The sequence below is a fragment of the Ornithodoros turicata genome, chromosome 6 (assembly GCF_037126465.1).
Source record: "Ornithodoros turicata isolate Travis chromosome 6, ASM3712646v1, whole genome shotgun sequence".
NCBI lineage: Eukaryota > Metazoa > Arthropoda > Arachnida > Ixodida > Argasidae > Ornithodoros > Ornithodoros turicata.
Window position 1 is genome coordinate 7,737,735 of NC_088206.1, and position 23,429 is coordinate 7,761,163.

A 23,429-nucleotide genomic window follows, 5' to 3' on the forward strand; every position below is an offset into this window, starting at 1 on the left:
CATGAAAGGCATCTCCACCAATCAGGCAGCCACCAGCAAGGTCACATGCTCTTGAGAGCCAATAGAAATGGCGACATTTCGTGACGTCGACTAAGCTTCTCACCTGCTATATGCGACATATCTTCCGTTTCCTTATCCCGCACTGCTTGATCGCTGCTCATTAATTCTGGAGCCTCGGAAAACTGTGGGTCGACGATGAGAGTCCCGTTCAGGGCCAGTTCGTAACGAGCTGAAATCAAAATACGTCCGGTCACCCTGTTATCCCTTTCGCTGACTCTAGACTGACAACGTACAGGCACAACCAGAGACAGTGTCGTTCCACTCGTTGCCGTCAATGCAGAATAGGGTGCGTGTGTTCTGAAAGGTGTCTGTGAAGAAGTGGTCCTTGCAGCACTTGAAGAGGGCAGTACTTTCGTTCCTGAATACCAAGTAACCCTGCTTTGGACTTCTCGGTGTTGGGCAGCCCACCACTGTGAGGATCAAATTAAACAAATTTAGATATTTTGCTTTCCACTGGTACACAGATGCCAGTGTATTAAATAACGGGTCACACAACAAAAGTTCCCATATGTGTGCTACAAGATGTTTTTCTTTTGGAAATTTTTACTCTCGATTTTTGGTATCTTGGCTATCTGGTTACATGGAAGGTAAACTCCTTGTCGGCATACAAATTAAAATCGTGTGGTAAATGTAAGTCAAAACCTGTAGTTACAAGGGTGTTGTTTATTTGTTAGATTTTTTATAAATTTGCGATGAGAGCAGCAAAGATGCCGCTACTGGATTAACCATTAGCTAACAATCATTAATTAACGTGTTGGGAAATGCGAGATGGCAGAATAGTAGCCAGTCATCATTCAAATCCATCGTCCTTGTTGAACACCTTGTGCCGAAACCAGAACTACGCACTACTCGAGCGCAGATAGAGCGACAGGCACTCCACGTGACAGGGCCACGTGGTTTGGAGCGATGCAGGAGCGATGGCGCTGAATGAAGTAGATGCTGATCTGTTGGCCAGATAAGGCGAAGGTCGCGCCGTTTCTGCGCTCGGGAAATGTGTGGTTCAGGTTTCGGCTTTTTTGCATAGCGAAACTTGGCAATTTATATATAATCAAATAGGAATAAAGTAAAAATATATCTGAAAGTGTGTTCGCTTCTCATGGTGTTCTATGGACGATGAATTTGAATGTTAACTCCAGCTACGTAATTAGTCGTCCAGTAGTTGCATACGCTTTGCAGCCTGTGCCTGATCCGCGAAAAGATCAGGATCAATCCCCCCCCCCCCCCCCCAAAAAAAAGTAAGCTTCCAGTAGAGGAAAATGCGGGCGACCATCTTGCACGTTTGCGCAACCAAGCCACTGTGATCTACTTTCAAACTACTCGCATGTGCTCATCTGGGTACTCACCAGTTCGGCCTACACGGATACGATACGGAAACACGCAGAAACCGTGATGGCAGTCAGATATTTCATACTTACATTTATATTTCAAAATAAATCCTCTATACGGAACGAACTCCGACGACTTGAGTTGAACAGTGAGGTGATTTGAAGCCGAATTTACAGTGCGTAGGTTTCCAGCGCTGTCTCCGCAGGCCACGAGGAGCTTGTTTTGTCCGTCGGCAACGGTCACAGAATCTTCGCAGACCTGAGAGCACAAGAGAGATTGATATAGTGGATACGTATTGCGATTGCAAACCACAAAATCTTGGGCAGATCTATGGCGTATTTCGGCGTGGAGAAAACTGAAATTTGATGCTGCTACGTTCCGGAAAATGCTACGATGACGCGTTGTGCGCGCCGTTTTGTGTGATTCGGTTTCCTTCACGCAGATGGCGCGACCAGCGTGGTGAACTGATGATGCGCAGCGTCTGCTCGTCTGCTTCAAAAAAAAAACATCCCGCCCTTTTCAACCTGAACTTTGACATTTTGTTTTGGTAACTTATCCTGAGATAAGTAAGCAGCGTGTGACAATTTTATCTGTAAAAAATGCGAAAATGCTGGCAAGAACACTAAGCTCAACAGTACTGGAAGGAGGTAAGCAAGCAATTCGATAATAAGCCAAGCGTTCATAGTTTCTGGTTTGACCATGTTGTCACTTACATGGTAAATCCATTGCCGTTTGGGTTGCTTCATCGAAACGTCCAGCATGGTGACGGAAACAGTTTGTCCCGGAGCACCCTGGATATGCCAACTGCAGTTCGATAACCCTGGGTAATAATGTGGAAATGCGGGTGAAGAAATATAGCCCTCACGTTGACGGAGCTTGAAGCTGCAGTAGTTGTTGACAATTTTTTCTGCAAAGAGAGAGAAGAGAGTGGTATTTTGAAGTTGACATTTATGGCGTGGCGTTTGTGGCATAAACGTCGAAGTGAGAATATGGCGTGCTCTCCTGCGGACGTCACGTGGATTGGTGGTATATCTATGGTGGTGGTTCACGATAGCTGTGAGATGATATAGCAACGTAATGCATCAGACTTGTGAAAGTTGTGTCGGTACGTAATTACGCTCAAGCTCCGCGGCTTGCAGATACTCAATAACTCGCATATAGTCGTCTCACATTTCAGATACTTCGAGCTACGACTCTGAATTGTTATGCCTCAATCCTAATACATCATCCACCGAACTTTGTCGACAGTAGTAAATTTGGTCCGCGACTAACATGCATTACAAAGCACACCAGCTGGCGGAAACGGGATTTGTGAACTTTGTGACGGCCCGGTTCAAATCTCGGAACCGGCTGTGCTATACCTGGGTGTAAGGCAAATGTCGGCGCAGCTCCCTGAGAAGTCGGCCCAGGTCATGCGATCCTCCCCGAGCAACACGCCGCTTTTTCGGCTTGTGCATCGCTCGCCAGTAGGATTGATTCACGTGACGTCACTCGCCAGGGAGCGCTACAGTCGCTAGCGTATTTCCTTCCACGATGTATGTCTTGACGTCTTTACCACGGAGAAAGCGAGAGCTTCCTCTTTCTCCGTGGTCTTAGCAATCCTGACCTTCACCGTCACATTCACCATTCATTGGGTGTTTTTGTGGCAAGTCTTTGTACCGCGCGAATATTATCTGCGCTATACTCCTGCAATTTCCATATTTTTCCACGTTAATTGCCCTCTAAATGGCAGCCAACGAAGACCGAAACCAAACTTCGTCAGACTACCATAGTCGGACCTCGGACGTTTCGCGTTTTCGAAGGTAGCGCCCTCTGCAGGGATGACTGCAGTGAGTAAACCCTATTAACGCTACCGTCCAACTAACTTTACTCATCCTCTATCTAATTTCACTTGTAGTGTGCGTTCCTTCCGCGACAGACATTAATTTAATTACATTCCAAAGCATGCTGGGCATGCTGCCACTGCTGCTCATCTCGGATAATAACGATGTTCATTAGTTATCTACGCGTTTAGCTTCTATATAAACTCCAACTTTGCCGCGTCCTTCGAAATCCAGTTTCGCCTCAAACAGCTCACCACCAACCTAATTCCTGTCGAAAACCTTTTATAGTACTCCCTTGAGTCACCCACCAAAACACTACTGAATGATCAGGGGGCGGGCATAGGAGAGCCAACAGAACCAAAAATAATTGACGCCTCGGAGGCGCTTCAATGGATTAGGATTTGACCTGCCACGCTAAGTCTACGCTATGCTGACGTACTTGAAAGCAAATAAATAGCGCGCAAAAAAAAAGGAAAAAAAAAGAAAAAAGATGACAACAAAAGGAAAGGAACACTTACACCACATGGGCGTGCGAAAGCTAAAATAGAATTGTGATCGACAGTTCTGTCCTGTTTTTCTTTCTTTTTCTTTTTTTGAAGACTTTCCAAGCGAATGTCAGCACGGTTCCCCCTGAAGTCGGCCCAGGACGCATACTAACCCCTATGTCTCCCACTCCTTCCTGCCGTCCTCCCTCCATATGTCCACGTCTCTACGCCGCCTCATAGCCAAAGTTGCTTCGCGGCCCTAATATGGAATTTAAAAAAAAAGTTCGGTTCTGATCATCTTTCTCGTCTCCATATGGGTTCTTGTGGAAGCAGATAGTTAGTCTCAGCAAAAGTTGAACTGAATTGTGAGAAAATAAAAAAATAAAGGGTGTGAGAGAAATTTTACGCGTCACCCGACCATCCAGCTCATACAAGGACAACTCATATACCACACTCAATTAACTTATACGCAGCCAAGCCATACCGGGAAAACTTATACCGGGAAAGATAATTGATGATGCAGAAAAAAATTGAGTTAAAGAAAGAACAGCTATATGAACAGAATCGTCAGAAATTTCTGACGATTATTGATTCGTGAGAGATGTATGAAAGATGAAGGATTCTTTGGAAGAAGCAAAGACGATTAATTTTACGACGCTCTGTGTGATAGTATATAGCTATATGTGAAGGTTAGATTTAATTGACGTGACTCTCGCGGTGGCTGTTACAATTGTCGCGGGAAAAAACGAACAGTCTGTATTCTGTACTTATTCTATGGCATGAATTGAGTGACTCAGATGAGAGTCCTAAATTGCTGGCGTGTATTCCTGCTTCGACCTATGGTTTAGATCAAAGCGGCAAGAAAGAAATGGCGTTTTCATGTAGCTATAAAGCTCGACTGGCTTTGTTACTCAATGTATGTTCGTTTCGACGAGTTAGATGATGGTTAGACGAGCTAACTGTTTGTTACGGTGTTATTACCCAGTCTGTGTTATACATAATTGTAGCACGTACCTGTATTGTGAAGAATTGGAATTGGAAAAGAAAGAAAAATATGGAGATGTTAGTCCCAACCTAGTCAGAACTCGCTACTCCAAAACGCGTTTGTGGATGGGTGTATCGTGAACTATTGTTGTCCCACCTGTATTTATTGTGTACGTTATTGTAGTCCAGCTGTGTTTCTGTCATCGCTTTTCAGTTTTGCTCCGTCCCCTGTAGCATCCCCTAGAGGCCAACAGTATAAATAAATAAATAAATAAATAAAATAAATTTATACATGTACCCGTCGTGTGTATTCCACAATCTTCGCAGTGCATTTTAACAGTTCTTTAATGGAGTTCAGTAAAATGTTATCTGTGCGAATTATTCTTGAATATAAGTCACATCCCGTCACAGCTGTCATGGTTTGATCTTTCGCGCTATGAGTTTTCTTCTGTGGTGAATTGTCCCATATAGGATGGGCCTTGTATGAGCTGTCCTGCTTTGAGATGCCTCGGTATCAGCTGGGGTTGAGCAGCGCGCGCTATCTTGGAAGGCGATTGACAAGAGCATACATACTAGACAAGCAAGACTGCTCACGATACTCATTGCCATCATACCTGTAACCAGAGTTTGTAACCAGAGCAACCTCTGTTTGGTATTTTGTAGACTTTTCTGGTACTATGGTTACACGACTAAAGCGTCACTACACTCCTGTAGAAAAAGGGAGGACGAAGGGACATTCGTCTGGAAAATCTGCCGGAAAACCCAGGGAAAACCTCAGCCGGTGGGGGGGGGGGGGGTTCGAACCTGCGAATTTGGGGACCCGGGTACTAAAATTACAGGTACTAAAATAAGGAGTAATTGCAATCTAGAGGAGTACGAGCTGTTATCAGTCCTTTATTTAGTCCACCCCTTTAGATTGTAGAACAACGCTGCGGAGGGGACTGCAACGACAAGGGTGCTCTTTGAACCACAAGGAGAGGAAACACAAACACGCAACATGTTTCGGAGATTGACCTATAGGGGGCGACAGTGTCAAATTTCTAGTGTGGATAACACGCCGGCCGATGTTCGAAGTTGATGGCTCTTTTCCGTAATTCTTGCGTATATTCACCGGAAGATCACTTGTGCCGCGATGGTACGATACTGTTCGGTTCCCCAGTGCTCCACCTAGTGCACTGAACGCGGAATAAACGTGTAAAAGCAGACGACGCGAGGAAGCCATCCACGCTACGGTAGTTCGTCGTTTCTCCGCAGCGCGCCGACACCGATCGATCTAGGAGCGAATACAAAGTAGCTGCGTTTGCAGGACCTATTATTAAGTTAATCTTTCCCTTCCTTTTTGCTTTAATGTTTTCATCTCGTCCTCTCCACTCCGTCGGGACGCGTGTTTCTTATACAGTTATACGTCAGTGTGCGATATGAAACACCCCTGCTGTGCAAAAGGAATATCTCTTCGCCTTCGGAAGACATGGAAGAAGTGGCCATTCACTGTTATCAGGCAACGGTCGAGTGCGCTCGAAGAATGGCGCTTCCTCTCAAAATTGTCTGGCAACACGGGTCACTGACGTCCGCAAAAACCTGTCATTTCGGGGGCGGTACTCGAAGGGGGGCGCTGCTGCCACCACGCACGCGGTGCCCGTATGTGCAACGTGCGTTTTACCCCTTCGACTTCTGTCTTTGTTGTCGTTTTCCATTTTTAGGTACTGTTTTTCTTTTCTTTTTTTATGTTGGTGTACCTAATGTCCTTTCGTTCCGATTGTCTTTCAACCACTTCCGCATTCTTCTTTTTGTATTTTTCCTGTATTTTGTAGGTTCTTGAGGTAAAAGAGATTGTTACGTTCCACGCCCCCCCTTTTTTTTTTCAGATATGTTTCTCTTGTAGCTTCCGATTGATATATGAAAAAATGTTTGTTTTTCTTTGTGTGTGTGTATGTGTTTGTTTCCCCCGGGTGGGGGCAAGGTAGAGGCTGGAAAAAGTTTTTGCTAAATAACTTCAGTGTATATCATCGACTTTCTTAGATCGCGTGCTAGCACTGCAGAACAGCTATGGCTGTGAACAGTGTACAGACGTTGACAAATGACAGGAGGGAGGATTCGGAGACACCGGGGAGGGGGGGGGTTGATATATACGTCCTGGGAATGACATCCGTCTGGAACTTCTGCCGGAAAGTCCAGGGAAAATATGCACAACAAATCCTTCGTGCAGCAAGAAGCGCTGTGAATAAGTCGCGCAGATGATCCCCCAATCGGCGAATCATTAAATAATTACGAAACTGCACGCTCTCATTTCGAGCGGAATAACCCCACTCTGTCACGTTGATCCCCACGAGGTGATCCCCCTTCGCTTATCACGCCAATTTATATAATGCATCGGTTGTCCAACGGATGTGTCTGGCTTATCTCTACGGATACCCGTGACAATGCTGGTCTTCAAACAGAATGCACCACTCGAGCCCTCATTGATGAATTCGTCCCGCTCAAGCAAAGCTGTCAGAGCAGGCTTAGTCCCAACCCTACACCCCTATTCACATCAATTCAGATCTACGTAGAGTTGTCGAATAGAATAATAGGAACAATCCAGTCGTCCCGTATCATCGGGATTGTTCCAGGAATAAAGGAATGGGTCTTAGCGCCAATCACGAGTCGAAGGATTTGTACGTCGAAAGCTGTTTCGCAAGTTGTGAGGATGATTGGAGAGCTGCTTGCATTTAGAGAATAACATCTTGTGTCGTAGAGCATTGAAGAAGCAATATGTTACAAATCAATCGAAGCACGGATGCAAAGGTCAGTGATCAGTCTTACGTATTTTGTGATGGATACAGCAGGATTGTTCCACATAAAAGCGACGGAAGTACCAACTACTTCAGCTCTTGACCTCCACGTATAGCATTATCCACTTGGTGACAGAGCTAAGTCAAAGACGAAGATGGGTCATTGCAACACACGTACACGCCCTACATCCATCATAGTACATCTACGCTGTCCTCGAGGTGTGCGCCCCGTACACATGTGTTCTTGGCACGGTCTTTCTATCGCGTCCTATGCGACAGACATGTTCCTATATGATATTAGGCTTCTTTCAAATTCTAGACGCGCCTTCGAACACATCTGTTCGTGGGGCTTGTTTTGCATAGCTCCTGTGCATGTTTAGGTACTTCTAAAACTGACCCCCGTTGCTGTCACGTGACCCGACGCCCAAACGAGATACATTTTCCCCCACAATGGTCATTACGAGGGGGGTCTGCTTTCGGAACGCTTTTCAACTTCAGCCGCACGTGTCCAGTCGCGCGCGCTGTCTCCCTTCCTATTGGCGGGTCGGTTGCAGACGACAGGGAAAGTAAAAACAAAGTTGGCATTTCCCCCTTGTGTCACCTTCTGAATAGCAGACGATGGACGTCGTATAGGTTGAAGGGCAGAGGGGGAAATAATAGATTCCAGATTTAGCTACGGTTTGGCGGTTTACGTGGCAGACGACGAAGCCTGAACTGTAGTGATAATGATGCTGCGCATCATGTACGGGAAAGAAGGGAAGCGATGCGGCAGAACGACGCCACAGTGAAACAAAACCCCGCAAAAAAAAGAAAGAAAAAGAAAAGACTGTAGATGCAATATAGGGCAGAGTGAAAGACAACTGGACGGCAACGAAAGGAAAGAGGCAAAAAAGAAAAAAGTATGAAAGCGAAGCAGACGACAACATAGAAAAGCGAAAGTTGTCGTCTGCATTCTGTGGCCATTGGGGCACGTGCCATCTGCCATGCAGGGCAGAGGCTCTGGTGCAGGGGAAGCACAGTGGGGTGCGAAGTGAAATATGGGATTCGTACGGAACGCGGCTTTCGATACGCGAGGCTTAGCTTCAATGACCAGTCGAGTGTGGCATTATGACACCAAGATTCTTGCCAGGCGGTATCTTGTTGTACAGTGACGCGTCGGGTGTTCTGCGACGTGGAAGCTATAATGAGGATGTTGCACACCGATTACTGACAGCCTAATATATATAGTTCACTCCTTTTCTTCGCAATATAAAGTCTCAGATTTCTTTTCTGCTCTTCTGCAAAGGAGGAACGCGGAAATGCAGTTTGGAGTTCCAATTTCGTCCGCGGCAACATGCCAGCAAGCAATATCCGAGTAACACGATGGAAAGTAAGAGAGGAAATCACTCTGCGACAAAGAAGTCAAAAAACGGAAAGCAACCATTTCGAGACACCAAGGAAGAGCATAGAAACATTAAGCGAAAGCAATCAGGACGCCTACTGCCAAAGCTCGAGAACAATAACAAGAAGAGAAAAAAAAAAGGGATAGAAAGAGCTTGCTAACCGACGGGACACAACAAATTGGTCCACTCCCCTGCCGCGTGGTGTCGCTGGAGGCGCTAACGACAGTCGTTAGGGTTCGGCATGGGATACAGAAAAAATATCGCCTGCTAACGTTGGTGCCATCGATATATATACTGAGAATATATTTGCTCCCTGCACGTGACATCGTAATTGCCTGCTCGTTAGGTTATATTTTCGTAGCAGAAACGTTGCTTTTGCGCGCGATGTCGATGTCGCTGCGATTGCTCCGCTGCGTATCAAGGACGCAATGCATATTGCGAGATGAGAGTCAATCCATGTGTGAACAAGGGTGTGAGAATTTGGGCGTGTGTTTTGGAAGTTTCGACGAAGTTTGCCGTGTGTTTGGCTGGAGAGGGGATCGGGAAAGGGCACGGTTTTGGGTGGAAAGGATGTTGATGGATGGAGAAGGAGTGGCAGTTAATGACGTGGGGGATGCTGAACTGATTGGAAAAGAAAGGGCGTGCGTCGGTGTCCGAGAGTAATCGGAAAAGGGTTGATTGAGGGCTAATTGGGACGGGAGCGTTTGGAGATTGGCTGGAACCATTAAATAACCCCGGGGGTTGCGAGTGAGTGAAATGATACGGTGGTCTAATCGTATCGCTGACTAGATACCGTGTAGCGGGTGTCACACAATGAGACACTCACATCAATTGTGAGAGCTGTACGGTGAACCTGTCATGACATACGTAGTACCTGTCTCTACTATACTTTCTTTATTATGGGATATAATGGTGATAATTCTCTGTTTTGACACTCGCGGAATAACCATGACCATTATTGACGATGATGATTATGATCCATGATCTTGAATGTGAGCGCAGAAACGGTGGCATCCGATCCTGTCGGAGAATATCTGCATTGTGTGCTCTTTCTAACGCACGCACGTCTTCGCTGGTACATATATTTATTTGCTACATAATAGACCTCGTATTGCCAACTGTAGGATGGGACAAGCGTAGGCTTGCCCACATCACGCTTCAAAAATAGACCTTTGCCCACATCACGCTCAAAAATAGACCTTTACATAATATACCTTTATCGTATTGCCAACTGTAGGATGGGACCTTTTTTTACAAAAGCAAGCGCCACCTGTGGCACGCAAGGGATCATGGGAACCTATAGCGCCTTCGAGTATTACGAGACGACCGGAGGCGAAGGTAGAAGAAGAACAACATTCCCGGTGTGCGCAGCAACAGCGTCAGCCGGGGTAACCCACCATAACCAAAGCAGACGACGGAGCAGTGTCCCTCAAACTTCCCATGCTGCTGTGCGCCACGCGCTTGGTGGCGCGCGCATCTTTGTAAAAACGTCTATTCAGGTGCGTGCTGGCAACAACGTGAGGACAGCCTCACAGCCAACGCTACCTAGATCCACGCAGACGGCCCGCATTTTGCCTCCTCTCACGCCTTCGTCGCGTGGACACATGAGTCGCGATGTCGTCTGCTTCAGCCTGTCGCGATAGACGACTTCCAACACGTACAGGCTTTCGGCGGCTACCACTGGCTTCCCATGCGGCTAATGACGGCTCGTCTCCATAGCCACGACCACCGAAAGGACGGTCGTGCTTGGCGGACTCTGAAGGCTTTGTTTATCTAGGTGGCGTTGGTCCAGCTCATAATATTTCCAGCAATGCTCAAGAAAACGGTCGTAAATCTGATTTCCTCGCAAAAGGCTCCATCGTGTTATGCTAATTCCGCTCTGCTGTCCACCAACAATTATTCAAAATCAAAACCGAGGACGCTCGCCATTTAATTCGTGCAAATTAAAACTCCGCCCACACAAGGAAAAAGGACAGACGCAACCTCGTTGGACGCCTGCCAGCTGTTATTAGTGTCCCGGATTGAAAGAAGCCGTCCTGTCGTCCAGATTAAACGACCCGGCTGACTGAGCCCGTCATCAGCGTTTCAAATGCCTCCATCGACAGAACGCTTTCAGATGCTATTAACGATGATAACCCTTCAGGGCCCTCTTCTACGCCTCTTCTCCCAGCTATGTGTCCAATTGCTCAATTTCGCGGACGAGACGCGAAGGAAGCAAAAAGACACGCACATATAACGTTCAAGACGTACGCGCTTTCAAAAGTTTTTCGACTGGTGGCGCCCTCTCGAGATTGGTTGCAGTTGAGAGTAATACCCCGTGGAACAGTGTCAGGTCTTATAGGAGGCAGAACGGGATGATGCGGTCATGTCTTGTTTTCTGGTTGATGGGATAAGTGGTCAGGAGCATCACGTGACTCCAGCTGCGTGGAAAGCAGGATGAGGAAATGTCTCGTGTATGCATGGACCTCGAGGGCGTACTTTAACAGTTTCGTTTTGTCACGTCTGTATGCCTACCACCCGCTTTCCAGCATCTAAAACTGCTTCGCAGGCTTGAAAAGGATCCCAACAACACCGAATATCCTCTGGATGTACGAATAATGTCCTAACGAAGTCGTACGTCCGATGGACATCTGAGGGATATCCATCGGACATACGAATTCGTTAGGACATTATTCGCACATCCCGAGGATATTCGGTGTTGTTGGGGGAAAGACATGCCCAACATGGCTAATGTCGTAGCTTGAAAGATCTGTAAATTTAAATCGATAGCGAAATAACAACCGTATGCTGTTGCATTTGAATCTGCTAACCAAACAGCCAGGACGGCTTCCCCCCTTTTTGTACTGCTACTATAGCGCTTTTCTGACAGTTATATTTCCCTGGTACCTTCCACATACATTAGCAGCATGCCGTCTTCAACGTCTGCAAGGCGCGTACGACAGTCACTTCGAATCAGACAGGTCGGATGTCCGCATAATGTGCTTCCCTTGCTTTACTGACGTCCACATCGACCACAGCGCCTCTCTCCTCCACCACACAGAAGAGATGGAGAGCGCGAGACTGAGAGAGAGAAGAAAAACCAAGATTCACGCTTCTAGCAACACAGAACATTAAGACCACTATAATCTCGCCAGGCCGGCTGGTCTATACTGCGCAACTCTTCACACAATAATTCCACCAATCGTCATGAGCATTACATAAACTGCTATACGTATAGCGCACATAACTGTTCACAAGCCATTCCCGTCCAAACGAGGCCCATACATAACACAATTTTTCGACAGACCAAGCCGCAAACGCAACGTATCATCGAACGCCTTCCGAAAAGTTCCGCATAAGACTCGCTCTTCTCTCATTCACATTTCAAAGCCGTTCCTGAAGTACTTCATGCGTGCTTGTACGGCGAGGATTCGACGGGGCCTCCACTAACGACTTACTACTTGAAGAAATGGGCGCGAATAATATTTCTCGACGAAAACCTCAAACCCTGAACGCCGATGATGTAGCCTCACTGACAAATGACGACACGAGCCGAATAAGATTGATTTTCTTTTCTTTTTTTTTTTTTTTTTTTTTTCTTTTCAAAACGGCGCCACCGTCCGTCGTTTGCAATCTCCTATACACGTCCATAAACATTGCATTAACGGACGAAAAGCGGATTTTCGAAAGTTGCAGATGCAGATAATAACGAAGTGTCGTACGTTAGGCTGGAATTAACCGAATCGTTAGGGAAGGCTATATAGCGTGTAGTAAGTGGGTTAATATGTTGGTGTAAGGGTTTAGGTTGCCGGGGGCAATGAGATGATACATTGCGTGCTGTCGCGAAGACGTGTCTGCTGGTATTAGCAGTGCGTCGCTTTGATGCGCATACTTTGAGACGGAGTGCTTTTTGATGATAAGACGTTGTGCTGTTTTGCATGTGTATGTAAGCATGTCTTATCGATATATTGAAATGTGTATGGGAATTTAACACCGATTGGACTTCGCCTTCGGTACTCTTACTAGTCACTTTTTTTTGTGTGTATGTGAATTGTCATGAATGGTATGGTATCTCGTTCTTTTGCTAGGGAGTGTTTCTTCGAACGAGAGTTCGTGCTCTGGATTTGATGATGTGTCGTGAATGTCATGAGGACATTCACAACACACCATCAGATCCAGGGTTCTAGATATTATATTATTACGTATATAATATACAAAATATAGTCTGAAAATATGTACATATAAGCATTGTCAAGCATTGTGAATGACCTTCTTTCACTTGTCCCATCCTACAGTTGGCAATATGATATGACAATATATCGTGAACGGTCTTGAATCTCTTCCTGGCGGGTCGACGGGGTGCTGTTTCCGGGAAGGTTATTTTTTTCTTTAAAATTATTGGTTGGTTGGTTATAGATATATAACTTATATTATATAAATTAATAATATTATTATATTATATATATGTACCCAAGAGAAGAAAGAAAATACAAAATAGTCAATCGTGGATTACTCGATTAAGCGTAGGCGTAGAGCAAGTGGCGCAGACAGGCAATTTTTTGTGTTCTCTTGCGACCTCATTAAGAGATAAGGTAAGATAAGAACGCGATCGTTTTTTCGACACAACCTCGAATAACTTTCTAAAAAGCTGCCCTCAGAAGTTCTAGCGCTATTTATCAGACATCAAAAGACCTATCGAGCAGATAAAAGTAGCGGATGATGTCATCATCGATCCTGATTATAATATTGCAAATGAATTCAACCAACCTTCTTGCAACGTGTCTGTGAACCCCACTAGGCCATCACCGGCAATGCCGGCAACTACTGTGAACATTACAGGCATATTCAACCTGCCACTAAATGTTTAACCAAAAAAGTCGCCTGGTTATGATAATATACCAAATGAATTCTTTAGGCGCTATGCTGAAATGCTGGCCAAATATCCACATAATCTTTACAGAATCTCTGCGTATACCAAAAGATTGGTTGGTGTCCAAAGTGATACCAATAGACAAAGACCGGGTGATAAGCTCTTAGCTAGTAATTACCGTCCTATATCACTTCTCAGCACGTGTTGCAAACTACTTGAACATGTCATAGCCTCCGAAATCATGAAGTATACTTGGAATCTGAAAATATAGTCGTTGCTTATCAACATGACTTCAGGAAGAACCTATATCTACTGTCACTCGGCTAAAAGCTGTTATACACGACTTTTCACTGGCGCTCAACGACGGATTGCAACTAGACGCAATATTCTTAGATCTATCTAAGGCGTACCACATACTCCTGCTTAAGTTGCGCTATGTCGGCATTACCCCCCGGTCTTGTCTTATCTTGGATTGAGGCTTACCTGACAAACCATTCACTGACAACCTGTCCATTCTTTCAACAATACGTTGAAATTAATGGACACCGCTCTGAGTTTGTGCATGTATTATCTTGTGTGCCTCAAGGCTCCGTTTTGGAGCCATTGTTGTTCTTAATTTATATCAACGACATTGCCTCACACCTGAGCAGCTCAGTTATGCAGATGACTGTGTCATTTATAGGCGCGTTAGTACAAAGTCTGATCAACTTGCTCTCTGTGAGGCATTTTGTAAACTCTCAGAGTGGCGCCTGGGGTGGCAAATGGAAATTAGTTTTGATAAAACGGTAGCACTCCAATTTACTAATAAAAGGCAGCTAATGAGATTCCAATATTCGCTTCGTGACATGTATTCGGACAGTTGATGATATTGTATGACATTGTGTGCCACCTTCTGAGACACCGGACAGATGTGGATAGCTCCCTGTTAAAAATGATCCTCATGGGCCATCAGAAATCTTGATGGCCCATTAGAATATTCTGGTGGACCCCTGTTGAACCACCATGCAGCTTTGTTGGGGTCTGAAGGACCACAGGAGAACAGTGCTTGCACGAATAACCTGGTCGCTCTTCATCACTGATGGAACAAAGGATACCTCGACATTCCTTGAATGCCCAATACCCATCCTTTGTCACTCTGAATCAAAGACAGTGATCGAGCGCCAACAAAATACAAGACTGCGCCATTTCGGGCTTCAAAAAACCCAACCTCATTGGCGATGTGCATCTTCAATGAAATAATCTGCCGCAAGGGCTATCGCTCTTTCTGGCCGCCATTCAGCACTCACTTAAGAAACAGAAGGACGACGTCACTTTGTGCGTCGTCAGGATGGCGTTCTAAATTTATCCCAAACACTACATGACAGCGTTGGCAATGCATACACAGGGTCGTCCAGCCCATCCATCACATTGTCACGCAACATCCCTGGTCCTTGTCGCGCATCTTGAAACGCCCTCGAGGCATGTGTGCTGCGCCGTCCAGCTATTGAAGCAGAACGCCCTCCTGGCGTGGCGGAAGTGGTCAGGGATATTGGCTTCCGGTCGAGAAGATTGCAGACACCTATATACACGCGGATGGCACGTTGACCGTGATGTCCTGTTTGGTTTTGCGGATTTAGGACCGCGAAGGACGTGGTGCGGTCGGTGATGGATATCGTTCCGAGGCGAATTTTCCGCATCCGCGAAGCAAAAAGGTTCGGACGCAATACAGCGATAAGCTGTGGGGCGTACACGACATACTAGATTACAACGACCAGGTCGCGCCGCATTTTGAAAGCTAGCGGTGGCGCTGCTCATCGTCCCAGTTATTGCATCCTCAATTTCTGCAATATTTTGTACCTTACCTTAGTATTTATTCACAAGCCGTGGATGTCCCACGAGAGGTGCTTCTTTCTGAAGGTGATTATCATCATCATTCTGGGCGTTTTCATAGGAGCGGTTGCTGTCGTCTGCTACGGTAGTCGTGGAGTCGTATGTCCGCTTCTGCGCGTTCCAAATTCAAATTTGCATTGCCCAATCATGATGTGGATCTCGCAGGCGCGAGCGCCCCTAGCGGATCGTGCGGACGGTCTCCTAATAGGGGTTGCCGATTATGACACGGTCGTTATAATCTAGTAGGCCGCGGGGGCGAAGTGTCATGAAGCCGCATTGTTATTTGCAGCCTTTCATTGCTTGGCGCAGATAAAACTTCACGTGCAAGTCAACGTACATGGGATGTACTATTTGATAATTGCAGTTTCGAGCATTTGGACATGGAGGATATACGAAGCCATGAAGGTAGAGGACACGCTGTTCGAAACTGATGCGGTGTTGTTCTAGCTGCTGAGACATCGTATACCGAAGAAGTTTCTATTAGGTGAGGTAGGTTAGCTTCAAACTTTCCTCAGCGTCGTTTTCTCTCTACAACAGTGTCAGATGCTAAATAATCGGAACTCTGTTGGAACTCCAATTACCTCCTGGCAATATACTAACGGGCAGCTGTTGGCCGTTTGCTTCCATAATGAGCTTTTCCATTGAGGCATTAAAGGGGCACTACAATAAAAAAAAAAAAAACTTGTTCTCAAATGAAAGTCCGTGTTTCAATTAGTATAATACACGCAAAATTAGTTCACAAAGCGCTACTGTTTAGAAGAAAAACGCAATGAAAACAGAGCCGTCTTTGGCGGCAAGGAACGGGATCTTCAGGAAGCAAAGACTGGCGGTATCCAATCAGACAGCAGGAGGAGCGCGCGCATGCCTATCGCGCGCGGGTCATGTCGTAGCGTTGTGTACGTGCGCGGCATGATGCGCAACGCTGCATTTTTGCAATACCGATTTGCTAAATTGTAGCCCACAACAGTCATCCCAAATGTTCTAGTGATAATTATTATCTTCACATCCTTAGGACAGCGACACGACCATGCTTCGTAAGTCGCGCTATGTTTTTCGCAGGAACTGCATGCTCCATGGCGTGACGCGCCGATGCATACCCGACGTTCACTGCGTAGTGCCGAGGCAAGAACGGGTCCGGTATAATTCAAACTGTAGCTTCGTAACGGAATCGAAGTTTTGAACTACGACAACAAGTGCGAAATTAACAATAGCGTGTAACGTAATTTGAAGAGAACTTGCGGTGGCATTTTATTAGTGCCCCTTTAACAAGAGGAAAATATGTACATAATACAGGGTGCTCCTTACCAGTAACACAGGCATATTGCACGACGATAACCCCATCGCTGGGGCATTTCTTGTCCAAGTGGTCTCTGCTGAACGTGAACAGGCAGTGAACCGTTCCTGAACACCTGCGAAAGGGAAGGAATGACTACATTTTATTTATGGGGCTCACAGTGAACTAACGTGTTTCCCACATGTGTAAAGTTTCATAGCCGATCGTATGAACCAGAGTATATTACGTGCGGCCGAAGAAGCCCCATAGCAGATGTTGAGGTACGGGCTCGGCATAACTGCGCGGACTCCAGCGCCGAGTCACCACGCCTCCGCAAGGTGGCGTGGTGGACTTGGTACAGCTGAATGCTGGGGCGTAGGTATAGGGGTCGTTTTTTGGGTTCAAACCTCTTAGATGGGGCTCTATCGATCAGCCTATCATCACAGGGGCGGAGCAATATGAGGACATGATTGGATTTGCCCCTATATAGATGTACTTGCATACGGTTGAAAAGCACAGCCCATGTGTTACGGAAAGCTGGTAATTTATTCGCACTGAACAGAATAAGAACGGGAGACCAAATTGTAACAACTCTACGTATTACTATTACAATTTACTCTCCCGTATATTTACTTTCATAGTGCAGTAACCTGCAGTCAGAGGTCGTAATATAAATACTGGGAGATTACGCTACGAATTTTTGTCTCTGCAGAGGGAGAGGGTAAAGTTTGGAGAAACCACGTGACGACGAAACCCCCATCGTTTGGGAGAGGGACCGGTGAGGTTGCTCCACGGAGAATAGGGGAGAGGGAAACTGGAGAGCTGCGCAGACAGCTTAGCAACTTACATAGCGCATTACAGTGACAATAAATCCGTAATATCTTCACAAACCACACGGGCCATGTTTCACAGCCCATGTATACACCAACACTTAACGGACGATGGAATTTTTCGTAATTCATTTAATATTATTTAGGTTATATTATCATTTACATCCTGTATTCCTTTCTGTAGCGCAGTTTACTGCACCGCGCACTAGGAAAGACTCTGCTCTCCGTTCCGCCATACAAACCATACACGACCAAGCTCGCAAAATCAACCGAAACACGACGCAAACAGGAACCAACCGCAAACATCACCCACCGATAAAGGTGTACGTCACCCCACAGCACTCCCGGTAAGGCCAGAAAGACACCGCGAGGGCTTTTTATCGGAAAACGACAAAGGAATCCTCATCAACTTCCACTTAGCCTACGAGACAACAAGAACCGTCTGTTTCGGGTCGCTTTTAGTGCGGTGTACACGACGCGAATGAAGCGAGGCAAGGACTAAAGCATGCATAAATATTACCGCACAATAGGCTGGGCGGGAAGATAAACGAGAGAGACAGAAAGAGAGATGCGCGGGATTCCAATGCAAACGGGATGGCTTTTGTTTTGTTGCGCCTCTGGTGCCTTCCTCTGCCGCAATAAAGAAGTGTAACAAGGGGGAAAGTTTGGGCACTTACAACGATACTCTCAAAAGGAAGTTGTTGCAATTCATTATGAACGAATTGCAAGAAGAAAATTGTAGAATACGGGACTTTAAAGAAAAAAAAAAAAGAAAAGAGAGATGGAGGAATGGGAAGGGAACAAAGCAGGGGTGCAAGCCAAGTTTTTTTTTTTTTTTTTTTTTTTCGTGGACGTTATCCTCGTTTGCGGTCTTTCTGAGTTCTTCCCGTGTTCGTTTGGTTAGTTTCTTTTCTTTTTCTTTTGTTTTTTTTCTGCTGGGTCTATGTCCTTTTTTTTTGCGTAAGTCACAAAAGCGAATTTCGAACGTGTGAACACGTACGCGCGATCGGTGATTTGTTAGTTTCCCAAGGGCAATGAAGCGCGTTCAGTCGATCAGCAGTTCGTCATGTCCTTTGTGCATCGACAGTTCTGTAGCTACATAGGACAGAAGCGAGGGAAGTTTAAATCACGCGTCAGAAGATGGAAGCTTTGCAGTGCCGTGTCGATGCCCCAGTGCTCCGTCCTTATTACTCGGGCGTATACCGGGTGTTTCAGTTAAATCCCCGGGCAAAATAATTCGCGAACGGGTACACCAATCGAAGAACTTTATTTTTTTACAAACAGCTGTATGGTGCCACCTACAGGCTGCGCACGCACCGTGTGAATGAGTTGGAGGCGCTCATTATTTAAATAAAAAATTCAAACGGGTTTCGTGAAAAAACATAACTTCTAAAGCAGTGAAAGATGAAAGTCACTGAAAAGGTTAGCCAGCTGTAGGACTCGAACCCACATCTTCTGTATTACCGGTCCAGGCTCTACCAATTGAGCTAAGCTAACACGCCTCCTCAGCGACTTCCAGGGTGCGACATCTGAAGGGACAAACCAGCCACTCTCTCTCTGTCATCCTCCTTTCACTCTTAGATTTTTGCTCACTCATACACACATTCATACGACGGGATCGACGCAGGCGGCAACTGTTGAACATGAAAGAACTGATGTTCTGAGGCTGGAACAACATAGAAGGGACAAATACATATACAAAGCTTCAAATTGCATAAGAAATTAACGATGAAAGATGGAAGTCACTGAAAAGGTTAGCCAGCTGTAGGACTCGAACCCACAGGGCGCGGTCGGCATTAAAATGGGTACTACCCCTTTTGGGACCTTCAGTGGACACCTTTTAGAGAACAATCTGCCACCGAAGCTGATCATTTGGTGCAGTAATTCATTGGTTTCGGTTTACATATTTTTGTCGCGGCTGGTCGCGGTGAAGCGCAAAAGGACGCTTTTACACCCCCTTATCCACCAATGAATTACGTGTCCTTGCGCTTACTTCGCAACGGGGAATTCTTGTTTGATTCCGTTTCAGTGCCGCGAAGCAACTGTGGCTATGAGCGACGTACAGACGCGGACAGGCGGAGAGAGGACAGCAGGAAGGAGTGGGGGACAGAGTGGTTACTGTAGGGGGCCGACTTCACGGGTAACTTTGTCGAAATTCGTCTGGAAAGTTTGGCGGAAAGGGTGGAAAGCCCAGGAAAAAAAACCTACAGCACAAACAGGATTCGAACCCGCATCACTTCCCAGTCTTGGCGTGGAACGCGGTCATCCTAACCACTATGCCACTGGAGCTTGTCTTAGAAAAGTAATAGTAACGCTTTTTTATTACGTGACCAAGAACAGCCTCGAGGGCCTTTGTGTTGGCGCACGCTCACAAACTTCTACATCGTTACTACAAAGCGTTATCGTAAAACTGTAAAACGCTTCTCTTTCTAATTAGGTTCGAGTCCACTTTGGAAAAATCACCACACCGACGGTCAGCGGTCTCTAAAAATGTATTCATGTTAAATATACGTTACGATTTTTTCACAGTTGATTGCGACGATAACGATGGAGATATCCTGGTTCAACCAAGAAGCAGTTCAGTCACGTATTAGGATTAAATACTTGTTACTATTTTTTTTTACAAGTGTTTACGTGAATAACGATGGCGATATCCTAGGTCAACCAGTTCAGTTCAGTCGCACTCCTTATTTTGCAGTAGCGGCTACTTTCCAATCGCGCTCTAAATCTTCTACGCCCACCAAAGAACTAACGCCAACGACGCCGATGCGGATATTCTGAATGAGAATATCGGCAGAGACCTTCCGCGAAATCAAGGCGGCTGATTCCACGCGCGTCATTTTGAAACGTCGTAAAGATACACCAAACAGGTACCGCGCAGCATGTTTAAAGGATTACGAGGCGTCACGTAGCGAGGATACACGATTCCCGGATGTAAATGGACCTCCAGTTTGCTCCGGCTGTCAAAACCTGGTATTTGCATATCTTTGTGGAGCAGGACTTTGTAGGTAGACCTGCCTACTAGGTTATCGCAGGTTGGGTCGGTAATTCGGACCTCATGTACTTTTGTGACATCTGTACGCTATCTTCACCAGTTCTTCTTCTACTTTGTATTTTTGTGCAAATTATAGTGAGTATGGGACCCGTACGGAGGTTCGTAGATTTACGACTGTGACTTGGTACTTTTTCGGCCCGTCTTATCTACATAAAATGTCCATTTAGACTTTCCTGCAAGATTTTGTTCAAAAACGTGGTGTTTGTCGGGCAACGGTGGTAACACTCATGAAGGAAGTTAGGCGCATAAGAAGAAATTGTTTCAAATTTCGGATTACGCATTCGGTTAAGTGTCTCGTTATAGTTTCAAAGGAAAGAGGCGGCCCGTGTTTCGAGTATTTGGTACTTCTATAATGTAGCCTAAGTTAAATTGTACTTTATACGTACTTACTAAAGTACGTACTTTATACGTACTTTATACTCTCTTTACTAGCAAAGCCGAAAAATGTTTCTCGACGAAGCACTATTTGCGTGACTGTCAAAATAAGCGCCAACAGTGTTGCACTAGAATGTAAAACAAGAAGAAAATTTTTTAATTGTTTTTACTTTCGGATACTTCGCCATCAACGGCGTAGATAAAGCATCCTTCGTAGCAACTCCGCGTCACATGTTAATGATACGAAAGTCACAGATGACGGCACAGTTCATCCTGAAGTCAGCCTAGGACGAATACTAAACCGCACGTTTCACACTAATAACTGCTCCACTCTTCGTCATGTGTCTATACACCGTTTATAGCCGCGGTTTCTTCGCTGTGCTTATCAGCATATCTTTTACCGCTGCTTTTTTTAATATTTGTTGATAGAGCGAGCTCATAAACGAAAGAAAGTTGAGTCACATTAATTTGCTCCCTATAGGCGCATTACAGCGTTCGAAATAAGCCTCCACAAATCCGGTTTCACGTATCTATAATAGCTCTCGAATCCAAACCCGTTCTGATCGGACGATCCCAGCCTTTTGTATAGAGCACTACTAGCACAGCCGTCTGCTACAGAACTCTGCCATTGGCCAGAACACCTGCTGCTCCGCGTTAGGCGGAAGACCATAAATCGCTGGCCTGTCTTTTCATGAGCATCACGTTCGAAAGCGTTCCTATATATGGCCGCACCCTCAAAAAGAATGAGGAAGTTACGAAAAACAAAGCGGATAAAACGAAAAAAGAAATTTACGCAGGGACAAGCTGTCTGGCTTTTTCAACCGTTATATAGAGCAGGTGGCAAAGGAGCCAAGTAACTAGTAATGGTGACATACGCAGCAGAAGTGATATCGTGACAACTTGCACGAACAACGGCACGAATATTTTATCGCGGGGATCAACGGGTTGAAATACGGGGTCCTTTTTTTTAAGCGTTACCGTCAACGGTCCGGCTTGTTGCACGGTGTCGGCAACATATACAGTTGGTTTGAGTTGGTCTGGGTTCAGTCAGGCTGTCTCGTATTTAGCTGTTGCGCATGCGTACGGTGGAGCTGTCCTCGTTAGATTGTAGAGTGTCATCTGCACTCTAAGGGGGGGGGGGGGGGACGAGTGAAGTGGGGGTGTAATTAAAGCTTAGAGTCCTCTAGAGTGTAGTTTCTCCCCATTTTAGTCTCCTGATCCTAAAATTTACTCCCCATCACTGCAAAGAGTTTATGAACTTCACGCAAACTTCCATGCAAAGAGACTAACGCGCACCTGTGGCAATGCACCTATAGTACCGAAAAAGACCAAAATTACTCCTTCCTTATAGTGTAACACTGTAAGGAAGAAAGGAGTAATTTTAGTCCCTTTAGGAGTATCTTTAGTCCTAGCAGCACAACATATTGGCCCGATACTGGCAATATTGGTCCAATCTTGGCGCAATATTGGGCCGGTATTGCTAATATTGGGCCAAGATGTGTTGTGCTGCTTGAGTAGTAGGTTGCGATATACATAATGTGAGTCCATCTAACATAACAACATATTGGCCCAATACTGGCAATGTTGGTCCTATCTTGGTGCAATATTGGGCCGGTATTGCTAATATTGGGCCAAGATATGTTGTGCTGCTTGAGTAGTAGGTCGCGATATACATAATGTGAGTCCATCTAACATAACAACATATTGGCCCAATACTGGCAATGTTGGTCCTATCTTGGCTCAATATCGGGCCGGTATTGCTAATATTTGCCCAGATATGTTGTGCTGCTTCAGTAGTAGGTCGCGATATACATAATGTGAGTCTATCTAAAGTGCACATTTCTCGTCGAGTTTGGAGCCTCAGTAGTCGCCAGCTTCGTAGGGGGTTATTTTACAGCGGAATGGAATCTCTGTGAATGCGAGACTAAGAGTACTCAAAAGTAATGATAGTAATAATATGGCCACGAGAAAAATAAGTCAGTATAGCAAAAAGAGTCCGTTCATGAATGAAGTTCATTAACCGTATAGCTGCTCAGAAGTCTGCAATTTGGGGCCCGATTACAGCCTGGGACCAGAGAAGCTGAAAGTGCACGGTAGTCCGACAACAATGGGCATTTAACGAAAAGGCACGCGTCTACGTCGGACAAGCTCCGCCATTAAGAGGCGCAGAAGGTTCCGCTGAGAATCTCGCTAATGGCGCTGCCACTTCCCGAGCTTCTAAACGTAATTAAGAGGCCTACAGATGCATGCACAGAGCGCCTTCTTAGAACCGACTAGAAGATCACTGATCTAAGTATCTGAATACCATGGGACGAACATTTCTCTTGGTTAGCGGGCGACGTGGCGA

The 23,429-nt window shown here is 45.7% G+C and overlaps 1 protein-coding gene across 2 annotated transcripts in view; it reads right to left on the reverse strand.

Moving 5' to 3' along the window:
- The window catches only part of LOC135398993 (uncharacterized), a 70,938-nt gene that overhangs the window by 3,493 nt on the left and 44,016 nt on the right, over positions 1 to 23,429 (reverse strand). For both annotated transcript variants that reach the window (XM_064630610.1, XM_064630611.1), the window contains exons 3-7: positions 16,855 to 16,958; positions 2,100 to 2,293; positions 1,476 to 1,644; positions 294 to 470; positions 104 to 229 (exon numbers count right to left, since the gene is read on the reverse strand). In XM_064630610.1, coding sequence (XP_064486680.1) covers positions 104 to 229; positions 294 to 470; positions 1,476 to 1,644; positions 2,100 to 2,293; positions 16,855 to 16,958 — 770 coding nt within the window. The remainder of the gene's footprint in view (positions 1 to 103; positions 230 to 293; positions 471 to 1,475; positions 1,645 to 2,099; positions 2,294 to 16,854; positions 16,959 to 23,429) is intronic.